We start from the raw sequence: 19,963 nt of genomic DNA, 5'->3' as shown, positions 1-19,963 counted from the left end.
GAAGGTGGAAAAGCAAAAGTATCCGATTATTTCAATATCAAGTGGAAAGTGTTTAAAGACAAATATATGTGAAAACAATCCCAGCATTCAGTCCTGCCAGTAGATAGCATTATCCAATTAAACAAAACACAGAGCAAGAAACAAAGGTCTTTACAGTGGGAGGTAAAAAAAAGTACGAGCAAAGAGGTAATGACACTAAAACATAGTTGCAGTCATATTTAGATACAAGGCGAGAAACAACACATGGGAGGGAAACAAGTGTATTTTAGTTTCACTGGATAAACCACTAATGCTCTGACCTCCCACTGGGAGCTCCGTCTGTAAACAAACCAGCAGCAAGTTCTTGCCAGTAATAAGGCTCTTTAGAATAGAATAGGAATTGCCAGTTCTGGAATTGGACTTTAAATTGGACTCTTCACACAGATCTCACTGAATGGAGGTAGCGGAAATTATATTTTGCATTAAACTGTGTGTGTTTGTTTGCCGAGGGGATATGTCGTCTTTTCCTGCAAGCGCGGGCTGCGTGTTAATTCAGGATTTCAAGTTTCTTAACCCAGACAAGTGTCTGTCTTACATGTCTGCAGCCCCCCCCTCCTTGACACTTTCTCTCTCTCTCTCTCTCTCTCTCTCTCTCTCTCTCTCTCTCTCTCTCTCTCTCTCTCTCTCTCTCTCTCTCTCCACCCCTCTCCACCCTCTCTCTGTCCTCTAACCCTTCTCTTCTCTTCATCTCGTCTCAATGCACACTGGAAAAAAAAAAAATCAATCTCCCATGTTCTCCTTCTTCCACCTTTGCCTCCCCACACAAAATGCCTGTGGCAAGGAGTGGAGCGCCTAGTGCAGTACTTCACTGACACAGCGTGGTACAGTAATCCTTTCTTTAACATGAAGTCAACATGCGTGTGGCACGAGAGAAGCATGCACATCTGGACAACATCTGCATGCTCTGCATTGGGTTTTCAGTTTTTCACGTTTGTGTTTTCCTTCTTGGTTCTTTGGTTCGATTGTGATGAATTAGAGTTTGCTGAATTTCATTTTTTTCGTGTTGTGTTTGTGCATTTTTTTACTGTTTTTCATTCACTCCATTCTCTCACATTATGTACAAAAGAGTCATTATGCATGCTTTGGCAAATCTCTCTCATGTGGATTTGTTTTCTATGCATTGAACAGGTGCTTTATATCTTTCAGTCTTCACCTTGAAAGATATAGTTTAAGTATATCCAAAGGAATAATGTTTAAGAATAACCTTGTGATGTGGGATGTGGATGCATATCGCTGCTGCCTTCGACAATTGCCTTCATTTCAACTCGACTATTGAAGGCAGTTAAAAACAAAGCACAAGACAAATCGAAGTAATCTCACTTCCTCAGCTGAGACGCGCACTGAATTACCACTTCCACAACCACCATATTAAATGATTGAAGTCAAATCCATAGCTTCCAAATGGAGTGCAACCACATTGCCTCTCTCGTTGTGCATCACATGTGCAACAGTCCTTTTATCGTCTGGCAGACATTAAGGGGATCATGTACATGTTATCAGCATAAACGTATTCATATGGCGCATGTTGCTTTTCTAATCGCACACCATTTCTTTTACACGGCTCCTGACGTCTCCCAGGTGTCTGGGAGACGAGGGTGTTTGGCACGTCCCTCGGTGAAAGTGATAGCTTTCATCAGAGCGTTGAGATATTTACTTCTTGGCAGCACATTGAAGGGGCTGAAAATGATTGTTGCTAGTTATTAGTGTCTGCAGAAGACAGTTGTAGATGGAAATAATTACCGAGTGTGGCCGTACAGATATTGCACGACTCTGTCTCTGTCAGAGCTGAGCCTCCTACGAGTTTGCACTCATTGCAAACGTGGCAATTAATTGAAAATTTCACATATTTTAGTTTAGTTTTCATAGTTACTATTTTACATTTCACTCCATATTTCTACCATGTTTGGCAAAGTCTGAAAAAGACGGGAAGAAAACAGGAAATAATATCGTATTCTTAATAATTCTGATGATTTACTTCAGTGACATGAAGTGTAATTTTTGTGTTTTTGTTCCCAAGCGGTGGGAATCAGTCGGGAGTGTTCTCTCTCTCTCAGACTGAATCACGAATCAATTGAGAGATGCTGTATTTTAAAGCTGAAAGAAAAAAATACTTAATAACACACTCGTGGTTGGATTGACGGACTAATCAGAGCTTTTGTAAGAAGCAACAAAAGCATTCTTTATTCAGGAGTTTTGTCAAATTATAAACTTTGAAATGTGAAAACATTATATTCCTGCCTGAAAAACAGTCAACAGCAACAACAAGCAGTGAGAGGTGGACGAGGTTATTTTTTAACAGGACGGTGGACGCACTGTGGCAGGGGACCAGGAGATGGAGCTGTGGCCTCGGACATTTACTCCCACCCGCAATACAAATGACTGATGGAGGAAACGGGCTGAACCGCCTGACCTGCACAGCTTATTTATCTCACATCCTCTGAGATCCTTCTACGCTCACAGTGGGCCTGTTTCTGATGAAACTAAGTTCATGCTTTTCAGTAGCTTCAGATGGTTCCGGGAGGATTTAGATCCTTTAGGTTCTGCTCAAAGGACATTGAGAGAAAACGGCCCTTCCTGTGATTTGTGATGAGTGAAAACAGACAGGGATACAATCGTTGTGCTGCAGTCTGAGTATCTGTTGGCTCACATAGAAAGTAGCAGCATTTTTAGTAGTACTAAAAGTATTTTTATATAGTCAAGAGCTCATAAAGTTTTCAGAAAATTGAAGCTCATTATTAACTCTTTCCTGATCTGAGTGGCTCTACTGGTGGTTGGGTGAACTAATAATAATACGTGCTTTTTGCTTAATATTTGCAGTTTTTCTGGAAATACGGTTGAAAATGGTTATTGTGAAAAGTTATATTCTGGCACTATACTATATTCTATACTATACTATACTATATATAGAGCCAGACCGATATTGATTTTTGGAGCCCGATGCCAATACCAATATTAGGGAGTAAGAAAAATCTAATACCAATATTGAAACAAAAGCTGATAAGGACATATCTATACCATACTGAACTATACTATTAATGTAGTAGTATTGAAACAAATGTTAGCTCTTATAAGTCTTAATAATTGTTGAGTCTTTGTCACAGAGGTTTGGGTGCAAAGTTACTAAAGGATTTGTACTCTGCAGGTGTCCATGAGTTTGTGTGTACAGTGTGAGTCCCAGAGGGGGGGGGGGACAACACCACGGTTAACTGCTCAGCGTGTTCTCAGGATGTTTTTCTTAGCTCCTCTGCAGCAGTGATCACAAAATGACTCAAAGACTTCACAGTTTCCAGCCATTCACATCACAAGGTTATTCTCCTCTGCTTGTTTTTGTTTTCTTCGTACAGTTAGTGAATCTTCTGTGAATTTCCGTCTCCCAGTCTAGGACTAGTTACGTGCCTGGCTGTGGAAACGGGCTGTGATATTACAGAGTAAATAAACAAGCCAAAGAAAGGCCGAATTTTTAGTTTGCCTTTTTGATTTAGAATTTCCTTCAGAGCTGTGAAATATTCAAACGCGTGGCTTCCATTGGGATCAAAGAGCCAAAGGGGGGGGAATTTTTAAAACCATCCATTTCTTGAACAAGATAAAAACAACTGAATCCTCACTCATTATCCACCGACTGCTCCATGACTCTTTTATACCAGTTTTTTTCAAAAATTCCTATTGATATTTCTTTCTTCTCTTCTGCAGCCTCAAATACTACAGCCTTTCAACCGCTGCCTCAACGAGCACCTCCACCAGGGAAGAATAGTAAAAACTCCCCCCACCGAGGGCCACAGTGATCTCACAAGGAGTAGATCAGTGGAAGGAACCCGTATGGATGCTGATCGTCGCCTTGAAGGCCTTATGGCAGATGTGACTGGCCCTGCATTCCCCGACGAGCTCCTCAGCAACCACCTACACTTTCCGGGCACTTTCCGGGCTCTGGGGGGGGGAACTGCTAGAGACAGTCCAACATCAGCAGCTCCGTCTTCTGGGCAGCATGAAGGAAGAGCCCCCGCTGTGATGCTGCAGAACTCCGTCGCTCCTAGATCCGCTGGTCCTGCTTACCCTCGCCTGCTGCAGCCTCCTCGTCTTCACAAGCGCGTGTCTCTCCCTGCACTCAAGCCAGGGGGCGCCGGTGGCTTTGCCTCTCCGAAGCCAGGGTCATCCTTAGGGCCCCTGGCTAACCGAACCAAGCAGCTGCCCCCTCCGTCTAGAGGCCTTCCCTGCTTTAGCGCTGGACCCCAGGTGCCGGCTCCAAGTCTCCGTCGCACTTCACTGCTTCAGCCTCGCAGAGTCTCGGACCCTTGCAGGGATCCGCGGATCAGCGACTCCCCCCTGGAGGAGCCTGACCAGGGGACGCTCAAAGACCCAGGGTCAGAAAAGATCCTGATCTCTTTGAGCCGATCATGCCTACCCAAGCCAAAGATTCCCTGAGGAGCTAAATCCACCCATCAAAAGCTAAAACTGGAATCAATCTGACATCGGTATTCATGCCCTTCTTCCCCTCGCCCTGGTAACAGTGAGATTGTTTTACCTTTTGAGTGTCAAAGGAACATACACTGACCGAGCCGATGAACCCATATGGGCCGTTCGTGGACTGCGTGTGCCGGTGACATTGGTACCATGACTGCTGCACAGTACCATTTCTAAATGAGCTTTCACATCTCCAGCCTGATCGATAGAAATGCAGTTTGTAGGCAGGATTGTATCTCCACGACAATCCTCAGTCCTAAATGGCAGTTTTCAGGAAGAAGAAATGTCCAGTTTACTAGTTTTGCACATGCTCATGAATGCTGCTTATGCAAAAAAGAAAAAAGAGTATTATCATTCAGAGGGAGTCAGCCTTTTTTTTTGTTTTGTTTTGTTTTGTAAAACCCTGCTGGCTATTACCACATTTTAAAGTCTAAGTTCACTTGTCCACACACAGCTGTGGCCTCTGACACACAGGAGCGTTCGGTTTCCAAGCACCGAGGTGACATGGACGTGACCTTTGCCGTGTAATGGAAGGCCCAGGGGAAGATGGAGGCGAAAAAAACAAGAAGCGAGAAAGAAAGAAAGAAGAGAAAGGACAAAAGTACAATAACAGTGGAAGTGAAATAAGGTGCCAGAGACTGAAAAGAAAATTTGTCAAAGCTCCCTCAAGCCGGCACTACAAAAATGGAAATGTGTTTGTGCGAATATGTGTGTGAGAGATGAGAAAGAGAGGAGGGGGCACAAAGTGGAGAGAGGATCCACACTGCAGGTGCATGTATTTTTCTATTCAGCTGAACTTCACCTCCACATATGAGCAAAGGGGTTGAAGGACCTTCTGTGTAAATGCAACTCAGAGGGAAACATGGTCCTGTAAAAAACTAAAAATCTATATCACACTGGTGGCCGAGATATATTTAGGACCGACAGTACACAAGTGAGGAGCTGGCTTTCATAATGCAGAAAAGAGCAGGTAATGAAACACTCACACACTTACAGTGAGCTCAGGTACAAATAGGCTCACTCACTCACACACGATGTGCTCACACTCCAAAGCGCGTGTTATTTTACTTTGTGCATTTTTAGATGGAACACAGTGAGGAGTAGCAGGAAGCTTGATGAAAGAGCAGGCAGCGTGCAAACAAGCTCGTATATCTTCCCGGGTGTTTAAGTGCTTTAGTGGACAATCGCAACAGGAAAACAAATCTGCCTGCGATGTGAGGAAACTTCCACTTGTTTCCAGTCAAAATAAATTTCTTCTGAAAGTGCAGAGAACTTTTAAAGTTGGTTACATCCGCTTCCTCGTTTTAGGACGTCACGATTTGATGGAACAAAATTTAGAAAAGTCGACCTAATTGATGTTTTACGAGAAAAGTCATTTTTGAGTCAATTAAATAACTGATCTTTGAACTATCTCCTTTAATGACTCACACACGGAAACATCGGCTAACGGGAATTCATTAGATGTGTGAAGCTGCTGCCTGGTGTGTGCATATATGTGTGTGTGTGTGTGTGTGTGTGTGTGAGCTGATGTCGTTTCCCCCCCCTCCCCCTGTCTCTCTCCTCCTCTCGCTCTCCTGCACATCTCTTTGGGAACATCAAACGTATTAGTGGGTTATTTTTAGGTAGGGAGCCTTCGGGGCTTTACAGGTGTTTCTCTGGGAGTTTTGTAGAATCGAGTTTATCTCTCCTTCGCGGAGCCCTTTTCGCAGTCAAACGCTCCCGAGATGTCCCCTATCGGAGAGCAGCAGTGTGTTAAAAAGGCCTTCTGACAGCAACTCTGCTCTCTTCTCTGTCACGCCGCGTGACCGCTTGGTGTACGCCTCTGGCACTGTCCGGTCTACTGCGTCCGATAATGCACCCTACATAGACAGAGAGAGACAGAGAGAGAGGGAGAGAGAGAGGGACACACACGCATCCGGACACGCACACGTACAGGAAGTCTGGCAAAACTCAAAGAGACACAAACTCGGTGCGAGCACACACATCAGGTCACACTTCACACACACACACACACACACACACACACACACACACACACACACACACACACACACACACACACACTTTGAATGCTGCACCAAAGGGCATGAAAGTGTGTAAGTGTTGTTTTGGTAGCTCTCACAAAATGAGCTTTTTGCGAGTCCACATTGATCCATTTCTCTGCTGTGCCCCCCCCCCCCCCCCCAAAAAAAAAGTCTGTCTCTAGATTACCCTGGAAATAGGTAGAGGCTTTTGTGTGAGAGTGTTTGTTGAATGTGCCTGTTTGTTTCCGACTGTGGATCCATGCGGCTGATAAAAAACATGTTTACCTGTTTGTGTGGCTCAACATTGTGCCAAAGCATTCAGGCAGTCTGCACGGCTCCGGGAAGCCAATAGAAAGAATTTAAAAAAAACACAACCCCCTTAATTTATTTTAATGAAACGGATACGGAGACAGAAAGATACGTTCAGAGGATGAGGAAGAAGATGCACAGCGAGAGACAATAAGACAGAGCGGCAGGAGAGAGACGAGATTAAGAGATGCCGTGATAAAGTGGTGAGGGCGGCTATGATCAAGATAAACAGGTTCTGGCAATAGTTGTGACTGTTTGTCTATAAAATCTTGTGAATGTGTGTATAAGAGAGGAGGGGGGGGGGGGGGGGGGGGGGGGTCGGTGGAATACATAGCATAGTTTGTTTGTGTGCACTGTTGTCCAGAGAGCAGCCCAATCGCCTCAGCTGTGTCACTCACTGCTTAGTAATGCCAAACAGGAAATCAATGTTGCCTGCTGTGTGTGTTTATCTGGCTGTGTGTGTGTGCATGTGTGTGTCTGTATGTGCGTCTCCAGACACCTCTGGCTGCCAGTGTTTAATTCTTGGATGTGTGTGTGTGAGAGAGCGAGAGAGAGAGAGAGATGTGGATGCCCACAGGCCAAAGGCAGGCCCATGCCAGGGAAAGCGGTGCAGTGCCATCTTTCTACCCCAGCGCTGTATCCCCCCCCCCGCCCCGTCTCCAAATCAATGTCCCTGCTCAGTTTAGCAGTCGAGACAATCAGTCGTGCTGACGCTGTAACAAAACAACCGCAACTGAGCTGAAAACTCTCCCAACCAACTCGGATCAATTCGAACACTGGTCTCTGATTCCCATTGAGACTCACTGATTATTCAGCTGCATCACACATCAGGAAAAACATGCAACCAAAGGGGCCCATGTTGTTCCATGTTACTTCTGAATGGCGCAGAGCTGCGTTCCGACACTTCCGAAACATTTTCTATACAAGAAGACGTTTTTCTTGCAATGCAACGATACAGTACTTGAATTGAGAGAAGGAAATGCAGCGATAAGTAGAACAAATATAAGAGTTACTGCAGAATAAAGGTAAAACACAGTTGCATGTTTGCAGTTTTGAGCCTTTGGTTTAAAAATGTTCAGCTGCTATTTGCAATTTTCAGGCTAACACTGAATCAAAAGACTGTTTGTGGCTTGAAATGAAAAACCCACTGATAGAACTAGAACAACATTGGGAGAGCACATACCTTCCGCCAAGGCTGATTGGCCACTTCATCATCATGTTGCATGTACATGTATTGAGACCAGATACATGTGCATCATCATCCAAATCCACACAGAACTGCACCTGTTCACTGATATGAGCACTCGACTCATTTCCCTAATTTCTCCCTGAGCCTCCTTTTGGATTCAGGACCAGATGAGTGGGAGCGGAGGATGCTTCTGTATTTTCTTTGGTTGAATAAGTAAATGTAAAATAGTTTGATCAGAGAATGAGAAACACTTCTAGAGCTTAAAGCTACATGTTATCTTACTGTTTACATTCAAGTGATTTGGTTTAAGGCTCAAGACAGAAGTGCTATGAAGGGATTTCTCACTTTTGCCAAGACCCAACAGTTCATTGAAATTCAATCAAGCTGCACCAAATTGTGCATACTCATAGATATCAGTTCTCTAGATATACCTGATTCTGGATTATAAGTTTACAAAATGTGGAAAAAACGGTTAGAAAAATGTTAAAGAAAGTGAAAATATATAAATATCTGTCCTCACCCTTTAACCAAGTTTACAGACAGTAGTTTTTGCGTAAAGTAGTTGAAACAGAGACGTACAAACAATGAATCAGCATTTTTTTCTGCCCTTTAACTGATGTTAGCTCCTGTTTCTAACATGACTGAATATCAACTTCGTAAGCTGATCTTTAAAAGCATCAGCATCAGCATCAGCATCAGCGGCAGCAAGTTGTTTCTGAGCTGCCTCCTCCTGCTCCTGATGATGGTTACATTTCAAAGTAAACGCTTGAAACTGCAGATTTGCCTCTGTTCATTTCTGGACTAACTCTTCTCTTGTACTTGTTGTTCTGCCTATTTATCGTCCAGCTGCATCACTTCACATTGTCATCGCGGCTGAAATTCCACCGTGACGTTTAAAGTGTTTGCAGATGAAGCTCATATTTAAGTGAAGCTGTTCATATCTTCATCTATTTATCACTACATCATCTCCAGTATCAGCTGTTTCCAGATGTTATCCACTGTCTCCACAATAATGTGCAATATTGTTTGAAGCAAAAAGACGAGGGAGCACTACTCTATATTTTAGTGACCTAATATGCAAATGAAAAAAAGCAAATAAAGCTTTTTTCAAAATCTTCACATCTGAAGCACTTTAAATGATATTAGTTATGAAGGCAAAATATATTTGATTCTCGATTTAGAAACTACTTATACTTTATTTGGTTTTACAGTCACCTGCTTTGATTTATCTTACTGGTTCTCGTGTCTCTGCAGTGGAAATCACAGCTCTGCAGGAAGAGGGAACCTTTCACTGTCTTTCTTTAACAGGTTGTTTCCATCATGTTTGTACGTTTGACCAATGACCTCCAGGCTTGTGTCGCCCCACATGTTTCACTGTGGGTCAGAGTGGACACGTCAAACGTCAGAGATTAGGACGCTGCTGCAGTGACAGGTACAACTTTCACAGTTCTCAGTGCTGCTCACGGGTCACAGACACTTAAACACAAACATAAAGCTGCTGATCTCAGTCTAACACGAGACAGGGACATCGTTCTCTGTTTGTTTTCCTGGTTTTCACTGTGGCCGTATTTCTGTTGAAATAAAGTATGATTGTGAAACTAACACAAATTTGTCTGATGTTTATTTTTTTATTTTCAGGATGAATTTGTATCTTTTTTTATGTAGAATTTTTCACGAGTGTGTTTCATCTAAATTGTACAAATTGTTGTTTTGTTTACTGTAGAATGGGCCCTTTATATTTAAATAGTTTATATTTACATCAGGGGGGGTCCTCTCTACAGAGGCCACCATGTTTTTTACAGTAGCCCAGACTGGACAAACTAAACTCCTTTTGAGTTGTTATGTCAACTGTAGGTTCTCTTTCCTGTTTGGATAGGGGAGGGTGAGATGAGGGGTATTCAGCTGCAACATGCAACTTCACCACTAGGTGTCACTAAATTCTACACACTGAACCTTTAACGGGTGTTGTAGGCACTGATCCTCATCATGGCCGCAACATTCATAGAATCACTTCCTCTTTAGCAGTTTGTCTACAAATTAAAAGCCCAGTGTTCACTTTGTTACTGCAACGCTTTATATTGGACTGAATAACAGTGTCTTTAATGAAAAGTTGTGACTTTGGGTCTGAAGATTGTGGCGATGCTTAAGATTCCTCTGAAAAAGCTGACATACGATGCGTTAAGAAAATAAGACCAGTTAAATAAATAATACAAACATATATCGGCTATAACACACGTGTGGACACAAGTGAAATCCCTCTTCAAGCCCATCAGAAGCTAATTTGACGTAATAGTAATCTGGAGGTTGGATGTGTCTACGATGAACATGGAAACTTTGATTTTGAGGAACGACAGACTCTGAAGTTTGAAAAATATGAGTGGTGGACAGACTCAGACTCACATATGACTTTATTGTATCATCGTTGACAGGAAGCAGAGGCATTTCACTTCTTGTCAAATAAATTAAACTGAGTGGCATCACTTATCTCTTTTCATTACAAAGCATACAGCCTCTGTACGCCTTGTATATAGTCCGCTATCTAATGAGGTTACACGTTCTGAGATGATGGGTGGGTAACAGCCTGCCAAGCGCCAGGATTAGCATGACACCGTCATTAATTTGGTAACGGGGGAGATGGAGTGCGAAAGGTTTTCTCTTGAAAGGAAGCCAAGCTCTTTTATCATAAAGCGTCAAATATGTGTTGAAAATTTCCACTGTTGTAATTTTAAAGTGATGCTCCTCAGAGGAAACGGGTTCAGGAGAGTCATTTTATGGATGATACTGAGGATTGGGCCCATGCTTGTGTGAAATGACACATTTGTTTTAATATAATTGTACAACTGGTGCTCCTTTTTTAAAGATTTTACAATCATCCATCCAACCGCACATCTATTAGCTACACAGTTTATCCTTCAAGGGTCCTGGGGGACCGGAGATCAGAGAGAAAATAAAATAACTCAATATCAACAATTTCTAGATTAAAAATATAAATGAGATCTGGGGAAAAAAGTTAATTATTGTGCGTTCGAATGGTATCAGAATATTCGCAAAATTGATTTCCTGACTTCTCGGGACAAAGTTTGGTACAGGAGTTGCTGAGCTGCTGATGTCATCACTTATAAACCAATTCAAATCATTTTACAATCGTTAAAAATACATTACTGTTCTGTATGTCACTGCTCCATGTTACACTTACTATGTTTTACATGTGCTGTCAACGTTATACCTGATTTCTCTGTATATGTTTATTTTAAATACAGTCAGCTCTAATTATTAACTTATACACAATAAAACTGCATGTCCATCTCTCACACGTGTCTAATGTCAGACTTTTAAGCCAATACAGATGTTTATATGATTAAACAAGTATATTTTAAATGATTTATGTGCTTGTCACTCTTGACACATTTTCTTTGCTCCTCCTTATTCTGTAAATATTGCAAAGAAGTGTCAAAGTATGGTTTAAACATATACATGCAACAAAAGTGCAGTCAAATTAAACTTTTCCTTAATCCTGGGCAGTTTGTCACTGTACGATCTGTACGTATCTTCTTATTCGCAACTAGGGAAATGGGACATTCCCAGCAGCACATGAACGCACCATTAAAGTGATTAATCAATTAACCAATAAGGTGGGAGGATGTTTTTCTAACATTAAACTTCTCTTCTCACCTTGTTTACTTGCTCCTGGTTTGATAAGTTACTCTTCTTTACCTTTACGTGGATTTTTACGTGGATGGAAAGGAGCTCGACCACCAGCCTGTTTCAGAAAAGTGCTGAAATTGAGAAGTTAGCTGATCAGAGTCGGATCATGGCAGCGTGGGCCGGCAGCAGAGCTCCGTGTGTGTGTGTGTGCGTGTGCGTGCGTGCGTGCGTGTGTGTGTGTGTGCGCGTGTGTGTGTGTGTGCGCACGCTGCTCAGCTCGTTGATGATCTCTTGCTGCCTCTCTCCTGCTGGATTCACTTCATATGCAGTGCTTGTGCTGCTCTGACTTGTGAATTAACTTCTTCTGCCCGCTGCGTTTTTCTTCAGGCTTGTTCCAGCAAGTGTGTGTGTTTTTAATGCTTTCATGTTGTTAATTCACTAAGTGGGGAAATGCTTACTTGTGATTTGAGTATTAAGTGTGTTACGCGGGCTGAAATGGTTTGAAGGCATATTTGCCCCCTCGCTTGGATTTCTCTTGTTTGTGTTTCGGGGGGGAAATCTCCCACTGGCTCGCTGCAAACGTTGGTGGAAGATAATTATGTAAATTGGCTGCGGAGATATAGTAAATATTGTTGTTTTTCCTGCACAAAGCTCACTGACAGGATTATTTCCCTGTTTTATTGGCCTCGTGGCAAACTTAACTAAACATGGCTTTTGTCATGCGTAAGATGAGTGGGCACATAAATATTTTATCCACACAACATATTTCTACTGAAATGACTGAGCTTCCTTTTCTCTGCTGTTCTTTATGTCATAATAACACTTCTTCTGTTGGAGGGACCATTCAAAAAGGCACAAGGACAAGGTGTTCAAAAATTGTTATCAAGTTACAAAAGTAAATAAAACTAGAAAAGAGCTAAAAAATGACGGGCACTAACTCAACCCAACATAACCGAACTGACCTGCTCACAAAGGCCACAGGGAGCTTTTAAAGACATGGACTAGTCATTTTCTCCCATATTCAACACATTTTATGTGAACAGTTCTTTTTGAGTGGAAAAACAAATCGTCCCCTATTTTCCTACTGAAATCAAACGCTCTTGAGTAGAAATACTTTTAAACAAATATCTCTTGATCATCCAGTGTGTAAATCTCTAGTTACTACATGTTTTTTAATTTGTGTTTAAATATTTAAGAGTAGTTGCTAAACTTGAGGAATCTTGTCAAAACACTAACATTCTTCATCTTAAAGCCTCTTAGATCCTGAAGCACCTTTTCTCACGTTCAGTTTAGTTTGATGATAAAATAAAGAAGCAGGATTACACATAAACCACACAACCTGCTGGAAGGATGAGGAATGGGTGAAGGAAGAAACATTGTAAAATAGGGTGTTTTTTTTAGCTTTTAACTGATTTCCATGGGAATAATTCATGGCTCTTGATTTTTTTTTTTAGTTTTGTGCAGCTTGATATATTTTTACCGGGCTGTTGGGCCTTGGTTCCAAATTATGTAATTTTAAATGCACTTAACTTTACATGTAAATACGTAGTTTGAATTTAAGTTATTGAAAGTTGCTGCTAACTTGTGGAATCCAGTCAAATCATTCAAATGATATCTTAAATATTCAGATTGGGTCTGCCCGATGCAAATTGTCACACGATCAGCCACATTCATTACGCAGATAGCATTTGGATGAGTGAAATTTGCACCTGTTGATAAACTGACTTTGACTCTGCAGGAGAAACTTGACTGTCGACTGTATTTTGAAGTGGTTGCATCAAAAGCTTTCGGGCCTTTGTTCGTGTGACCGTGCAGAGTTTGCCAAGGGGGGCGAGTGGAGCATAAAAGGTAAACAGGACACTGTGCATGGTAATTGTACAGTATCTGACTTTAATCCCTGGTGTGTTGTAGCAGGGTTAATGCAGGGGCTCGTTTCATTGTGTTTGCAGAGCGTCTGTGCTGAGGCCAGAGCTGACAGCTGGTGCTTTGCATCTCAGTCAGTTTTTACAGGGGTACTGCAGTAATATAACACATTGTCTGTATATGTCAAGGGCTCCTGTGCTCCTCATTAACTCTCCTTGTTGGATCGCTGTGATCATTGGTGTGTGGGACGCACTGCAGCTTTTAGTATGCTCTGCACTATATTCCATATATTCACATTAACTCTTTATTTTCAGACCTGCCTCTATCTTCTCTGAACACGTAGTAGTAAAAAAACCCATGACATTTGAGACTGGAGTTTTTGAAATCGACTTCACCGAGTCGTCACTGTTGATTAATGTGCTTTGTCCTAAAGAGACGGATCAAATTCACCAGATGTGCGTCCCAGCTGATCTTTTAATTAAGAACTTGTTTGTAGTTTCACTTCACCCACCTCTCTGTCACTGTCACTTAAACCCGGGACCTGCTGCGAGGAGGTGCAGGGGGGGGGTGGTTAACAGTTTGGAAGTGACAGAGCCGCAGACGGGACTTCTCTGTACTCGACTTTTGTTATGTTTCCACGCAGGCTCTCGAGGTACATCTCTTGAAAGGAGAAACGCCGGGCCTGGTTCCCCTCCTACGGCGATACTTTTAAATATTAACAAATGCTGCAGGCAAGACGCCTCAGCGTGAATGTAGATGTAGGTTTTATATTTATTTTTTCATGGGGGGTGGGGGGGTGGGCTTACAGCATGTGAGTGTGCACTGTGGGATGGAAGAAAAACTCGTCCCCTGGCAGCTGTTTGACTTCTCGAGGACAGGACCCTCTCACTCTCGTGCCTTTATTCACACACAGATGCTCATTATATCCGTCCTGATCAGTTGGAGCTGTACAGTAGTGATTACCTTTAATGACCCCACACACCATCCATCTACCGGGGCAGAGCGCCTGCTGTCAGGGGCGACGGTCGGCTGTGCACGATGGCAGATAAATAAAAAACGTGGGAAAGAATAGTGTCCATGTGTGCATAGAATATTTAGCTGAGTCATTTCACCTTAAATCTGTCCCTGTTTCTGAAGTAAGACCTGAAACTACAATGCATTTACTGACCAGTGGAGATGGACATGCAGTATATGCATCAACATATTATCTAATGTAGGAATGAAAATCACCAACAAATACAAAGATCGATAATTCTAACAGACATTTTAGCAGAGGTGGGATCTAACGAAGAACATCAACTTTACTTGCGTGGTTTTCATTTTCGATGACTCAGAGCAGGCACTGCAGTACAGTACAATAAATGAGCATATCTCAGCTACGCTAACAAGAAGTCGTGAGCTGTAAATTCACCACTTCCAAGCAGAGGGAGCCGATCATAATGTGACGTTGTGAGCTGCAGCTCGTCACTCACTCTGGGTTCGGGGTCTGCAGCTGCCTGAGCACGTCACCAGACATCCTCACCAAGCTGACGGGACAGCCCCAGTTAGTGGACTGAGGAAATGTCTCCTGAGATAAACAGTAAGTGACGAAAATGAATATACATAATAAAAAAATGTGTGTGTGGAAGGATTGTAGTCGACGGAGGGCTGATTCAAATGGTTGATTTTTCAGGAGGGAAGCTGTTAATGTACCTTGAGTCTGCTCTCCTCTTATCGGTGCAGGTTGTTTTTTGTGTGTCTGTGTGTGAGTGTGTGATTTTTTTTAAATAATTATTTTGTTAATTGCTCTCGTCTGATGCTTCTGTAAGAGGCCTCAGATGATTCAGCCTCTTCTGAGCTCTGTTAATTGTCTCCTGCCATCTTGAGAACTTGCTCTTTTATTGAGTAGGTGACAAACGCTGCTAATTGACCTTCAAACTCACGTAAGTGAACAAGTTTGAATGTGTGATTGGTGAACTCACAGTAAACCTGTGATAACAACGGATTGTGGGCCATTGGCAAGACAATGACATCACAACCTTCAATTTTATTTCACCTGCTTGTTAGCAAATAGTTTCCGAAGCCATTCGACATTCGACAGAAATAGAAGAAAATATAAATTTAATAAAAATGGATGAATACAGAAAAGAAAGAAAGTGATACAAATTATAAAAGCACAGGAGAGCGGGCAAGTGCAACATCTAGTCGAAGGCTGAAGTAACGAGAGGAAATAAGTCCAATATTCACTCTCCTCTCTGTTCTCTACCATCCTGTGTGTGTGTGTGTGTGTGTGTTGCTCAAGTTTCTTAATGCTCCTCTATATGTTCACCAGGAAGTCGTTACCTTTCTTCCTCTTTCCTGCTGGACAGCTTGTGTCTTCCTGCAGGACGGGAGAACCGAAACAATGAGCTGAAAGACACTGTGATGCTCCATAGACCTGAGAGAAGTTGGGTGATAACTCCCCATTGACTCGGCACAACCATGTGACCTTAAAGCGAGAACAGAATTAATCACCGTGTGTGGCTGCAGAGGGCGCTGTTGCCCCAAGTTACATAGTGCTGCTTTAACACAAGAGTTTTCCTGAGATCTGCTCTCTTGAAAATGACGATTGTGGCTGCTTTAACATTGAAAGTACTTTTCTTTGATGTGACCGTGGAAAATGGATCTCACACACAGCTCATGCGTATCAGCACTGCTCCTAATATTATTCAAATTTCTATTTTACATACGTCATGAGAGAGAACTGGGCTGAACGTGGCTCAGGCTGCAGAGCAGACCTCTTGTGGTCAGAGGTTCGATTCACTTTCTCCGGAGAGCGAGTGCGTGTCCTTGAGCGAAACAATGAACCCCGAGCTGCTCCAGATGTTGTGCCATCAGTGTGTGTGTTTGTGTGAAGCACTTTATGGACCATTTAGACAAATGAATAGATCGTCCATGAAACTACTGAGCTCACCTGTTTTTAACCTGGAGCTCCAGACGCTGTGGCTACAAAGAGCTTATCAGAGGCTTTATCTCTGCTCGGGTTTAAGGAGAGTGCTACAGTCTTCAGGGAAATTCGACATTACAAAACAAATTGACCTCCATGACCTGTCAACACCGTGAGATGACGTCCTCAAAGACAGTTGGTTGCATTGCTTTATGCAGACACTTGATCATCTGTGCATAAATAAAGTGCTTTTTTAAAAGTCAATTAAACACAATTACAGCATTAGACTGAAAAAAACCAGCAGGTAAAGAAAAAGAACAGAAAGAGAGAGAGAGGATACGAGTAAGAAAACACAGAGAGCTGCTGAATCATAACCCAGACGCTGCTGCTTTAAGTTGTAAAGAAGGTGAAGCAGCAATAAACAAACACATAGTGAGTGTGAGTGGATCTGAGATGAATGTTGACGTCGGAGGTTAAAACACCACAACACCTTCCCGAAGACGCCACTTTGTTCTTGCATTTCTCCAGAGCAGAGTGAGGGAGCCTCCACGTCACAACACAGATCTCCTCCTCTGCAGGTGCACTGGTTTCAATCACATCAGACGGATCGTCTCCGTGGACGTGTTTATTGCTCATCTATCATCGACCTCTGACAGACATTCATCTCTTTCCTCGGCAGCTTCCACCGCATGTACACACAAGACCGGTTAAATATACAGTTACCGCAATAAATGATTTTCATTACAAGGGATTCATTATTATTAATTATCGCTGATTAGTGACAATTGGAAGTGTGACGGCTCCTCTTCAGGTTACCTTGAGCTTTAGATTTACTGGACGTTAAATGAAAGTGATTAATGAATAGGCCTATGGTTGGTTAGATGATTGCAAACAAATGAGGGCATTTAATCAGCAATCACATTTATTTAATTCTTGATTAACTGGTTGATGGCGACAAAATCCCAAATAATCAATTCCCATTGTTGGGAAACAGAGAAAATCTTCCTCAATCAACAAAGAGCAACATGGAAATGTTTGACGTTTTCTGGCACATTAAGATTATCTTAATTATCAAATCTATAGCTGCTTGATTTTCTTTGCTTGTGTTGTGTGACAGCCTCTAATCCCAAAATATCCAGTTTAATGTTACAAAGGATTAAGTAAAGCTTATTTTTTGAGAAACTGAAACCAGGGAATATTTGGCGATATTGCTTGATTGAAATGATTAAAACTATTTATCAATTTAAAGTAATTATTGGTTGAAATGATCTCCTCTATTTGTTTCCTGTATGGAAAGTGACCATGTCTTCAATTTGTTGTTTCAATTCTTGCCTCTAATTGTGTTGCATACTAATTTTAAGCTTGCTTTAATGAACCTAAATCTCATCTTCTTTATTATGAGGATAATATAAACTCTCCCACACAGGCTCAGATTACAGACATGCAGAGAAAACACACACAGTATACGTGTATATGTAAAGTACATCTGAAAAAGCCTCTAGCTAAAGGCTTGGTGAGCAGAAATACTCCAAAGAACCAGCTGACGTGAACACACCACTGTACCAGACTTGAGCTTATTAATGCACTGAGGGGAAAAAAGTAATTAAATGAGTCATTGGTCCATTGCATACATTAATGCAGCATAACATTGTTTGTCTGAATGACATAAATTCATTTTGGATATTCAGAGCAACACAGATCTTCAGTCTAGTTTCAATGCAGCGTGCCGTCGAGCCGCTTTCTCATCGTAAATGCCTGGAGCTGTGAATAATTGAGAAAAAAAAAAAGGAGAGAGTGCATTTCTCTTTTTTTTAAATGTATTGGTTTGAAAGAGCCCATTCCTTTTAGAGTCACCCATGATGTAAGGCTGCAATTTATGCTGTCGATTTATTGATGCATGTATTTGATTAATCAAACGATGCCCTGCATTACCGTGACGTTTGTAGATTGTTAGATTTATATGTGCGTTCATTCTGTTGTCGTCCTAAAGTCTTGTTGTCAATCACAAACTAGACAAGTTACTTCCTGTGAAATGTAGACTAGAGTCCAGCAGATCTATCGGTCGGCCGATCAAAGTTAGCCGAGCTTTTATTTAAAACAATGCCGAAAAGATCTTTCCATTTAATGTAAAGAAGATTTTCCTATATTTTCTAGTTCTATATATTTGGGTGCATATGTTTTCTTTATATTTATAGATATTGATAATAAAGGTAATGGTTAAACTGTAAAAACATCAAGCCGCAATTATTATATGGATCTGCGGATATATAAGTATCACAAAAGTTTTACTTGCTAAAAACAGTATCAGCTTTGAATTCCAAAAATCCATATCAGTCGAGCTCTAATGTCGACCCTAAAGAAATGTCTGTTTTTCATTTTGTAGTCTGAATACTGTCTCAGTTTAAAATATGTAGAAAAGATGTCAGTTATGGCAGCGACTAGACATTTCCATTATTGATTAATCCAACTAGTTCCTCTGCCAATTATTTTTGATTCATTATTTATATCGAATGTTGCTTATGTTTGAAAAAAATCCCCCTTTACGAAGCTTCCAGAGCCTGAGGTGACTTTTTCCCAATCGACGGCCAAAAACCCAGAAGTAATCTGTTAAAGAAAATAGAAAAATGCTAAATGCTGAAAAAACCTCAACAGCAGCTGGAAGCCATGACCGTTCGAGCTTCGACCCTCCGGAGTCACCTCAACGATCGTCTGTCTCGACTGTCAACCAACTAATTGATTAAATGACTAATTGTTAGAGGAATAAACTGTGAAGTTATTTGCCCGCGACATTATTAAAACTTGAGGCATTTGAATCATTCATTGCATTTTAAAACTGTCACTGAGCACATTTCACTGTCCAGCAGGTGAGGAGGAGGAATTTGAATTAAAGTTCTCTTTAATTCATTTATTTGCGATCAAAGTAACATTTTGGATGAAACCCGTGACCATCAGTAACGTGAGATAAAAACAGATCTACAGTTGGGAAGCCTCCACTATCGATTTTTCTCAATATACCATACGTCAACCTTGATGGGGGATGTCAGCCGCCTGCTGCATCACTGACAGAGATTAGGTGTCGCTGTCAAAGGTAAAGAGTATTCCTCCTCTATCTGTTGGCACCTTTTGAAAAAAAGTACATCCTCCCTGAGAAGTGGATTTAAAATCCTGCACTTTGCTGGATTGATTCATTCAGCTTTAACTCAAAGGAACATTCCCTCCTCACGCAGGAGCCATTTTTGCTTTGGCTTCTAATTTGACGTGGCCCCATCCAGTCTGATTATTCACAGGAAGCACGTCACCAGTGGCAGAGCATGTGGGAAATTATTGGCTAGTAACGAGCTGAAAAACAATAACGTATATATATATATATCCTCACCTTCAGGAGCAGTCAAGTCTATTTTTCTGTTGTTAGTCTTCCCACACTGCTGATACAGGCTGGCAGATACATTTAACCCCTGTGGAACGAGGTGAAGGATGCATTATGTATGTCCATGAAGGGGTCACAGGCCAGTCCCTCAGCTGTGGAAACAG

At 41.8% G+C, this 19,963-nt stretch overlaps 1 protein-coding gene and 2 long non-coding RNA genes across 3 annotated transcripts in view; 2 read left to right on the top strand and 1 right to left on the bottom strand.

Moving 5' to 3' along the window:
- Window positions 1-5,716, top strand: part of ccser2a (coiled-coil serine-rich protein 2a) — a 52,671-nt gene extending 46,955 nt beyond the window's left edge. The window contains 1 exon segment of the mRNA XM_034608117.1: window positions 3,730-5,716. Coding sequence (XP_034464008.1) covers window positions 3,730-4,458 — 729 coding nt within the window. The 3' untranslated portion in view covers window positions 4,459-5,716.
- Window positions 5,717-7,763: 2,047 nt separating this feature from the next.
- On the bottom strand, window positions 7,764-8,667 carry LOC117775196. The gene is made up of 2 exons (XR_004616213.1): window positions 7,997-8,667; window positions 7,764-7,930 (listed from the first exon to the last, which is right to left on the bottom strand). It is a non-coding gene; the product is annotated as an uncharacterized LOC117775196 (long non-coding RNA).
- On the top strand, window positions 8,525-9,621 carry LOC117775195. The gene is made up of 2 exons (XR_004616212.1): window positions 8,525-8,675; window positions 8,729-9,621. It is a non-coding gene; the product is annotated as an uncharacterized LOC117775195 (long non-coding RNA).
- Window positions 9,622-19,963: the final 10,342 nt, after the last annotated feature.

The sequence above is a fragment of the Hippoglossus hippoglossus genome, chromosome 15 (assembly GCF_009819705.1).
Source record: "Hippoglossus hippoglossus isolate fHipHip1 chromosome 15, fHipHip1.pri, whole genome shotgun sequence".
NCBI classification, from domain to species: domain Eukaryota; kingdom Metazoa; phylum Chordata; class Actinopteri; order Pleuronectiformes; family Pleuronectidae; genus Hippoglossus; species Hippoglossus hippoglossus.
Note: the sequence above shows the minus strand (reverse complement) of the source record. Positions and strands in the feature narration are given on the sequence as shown.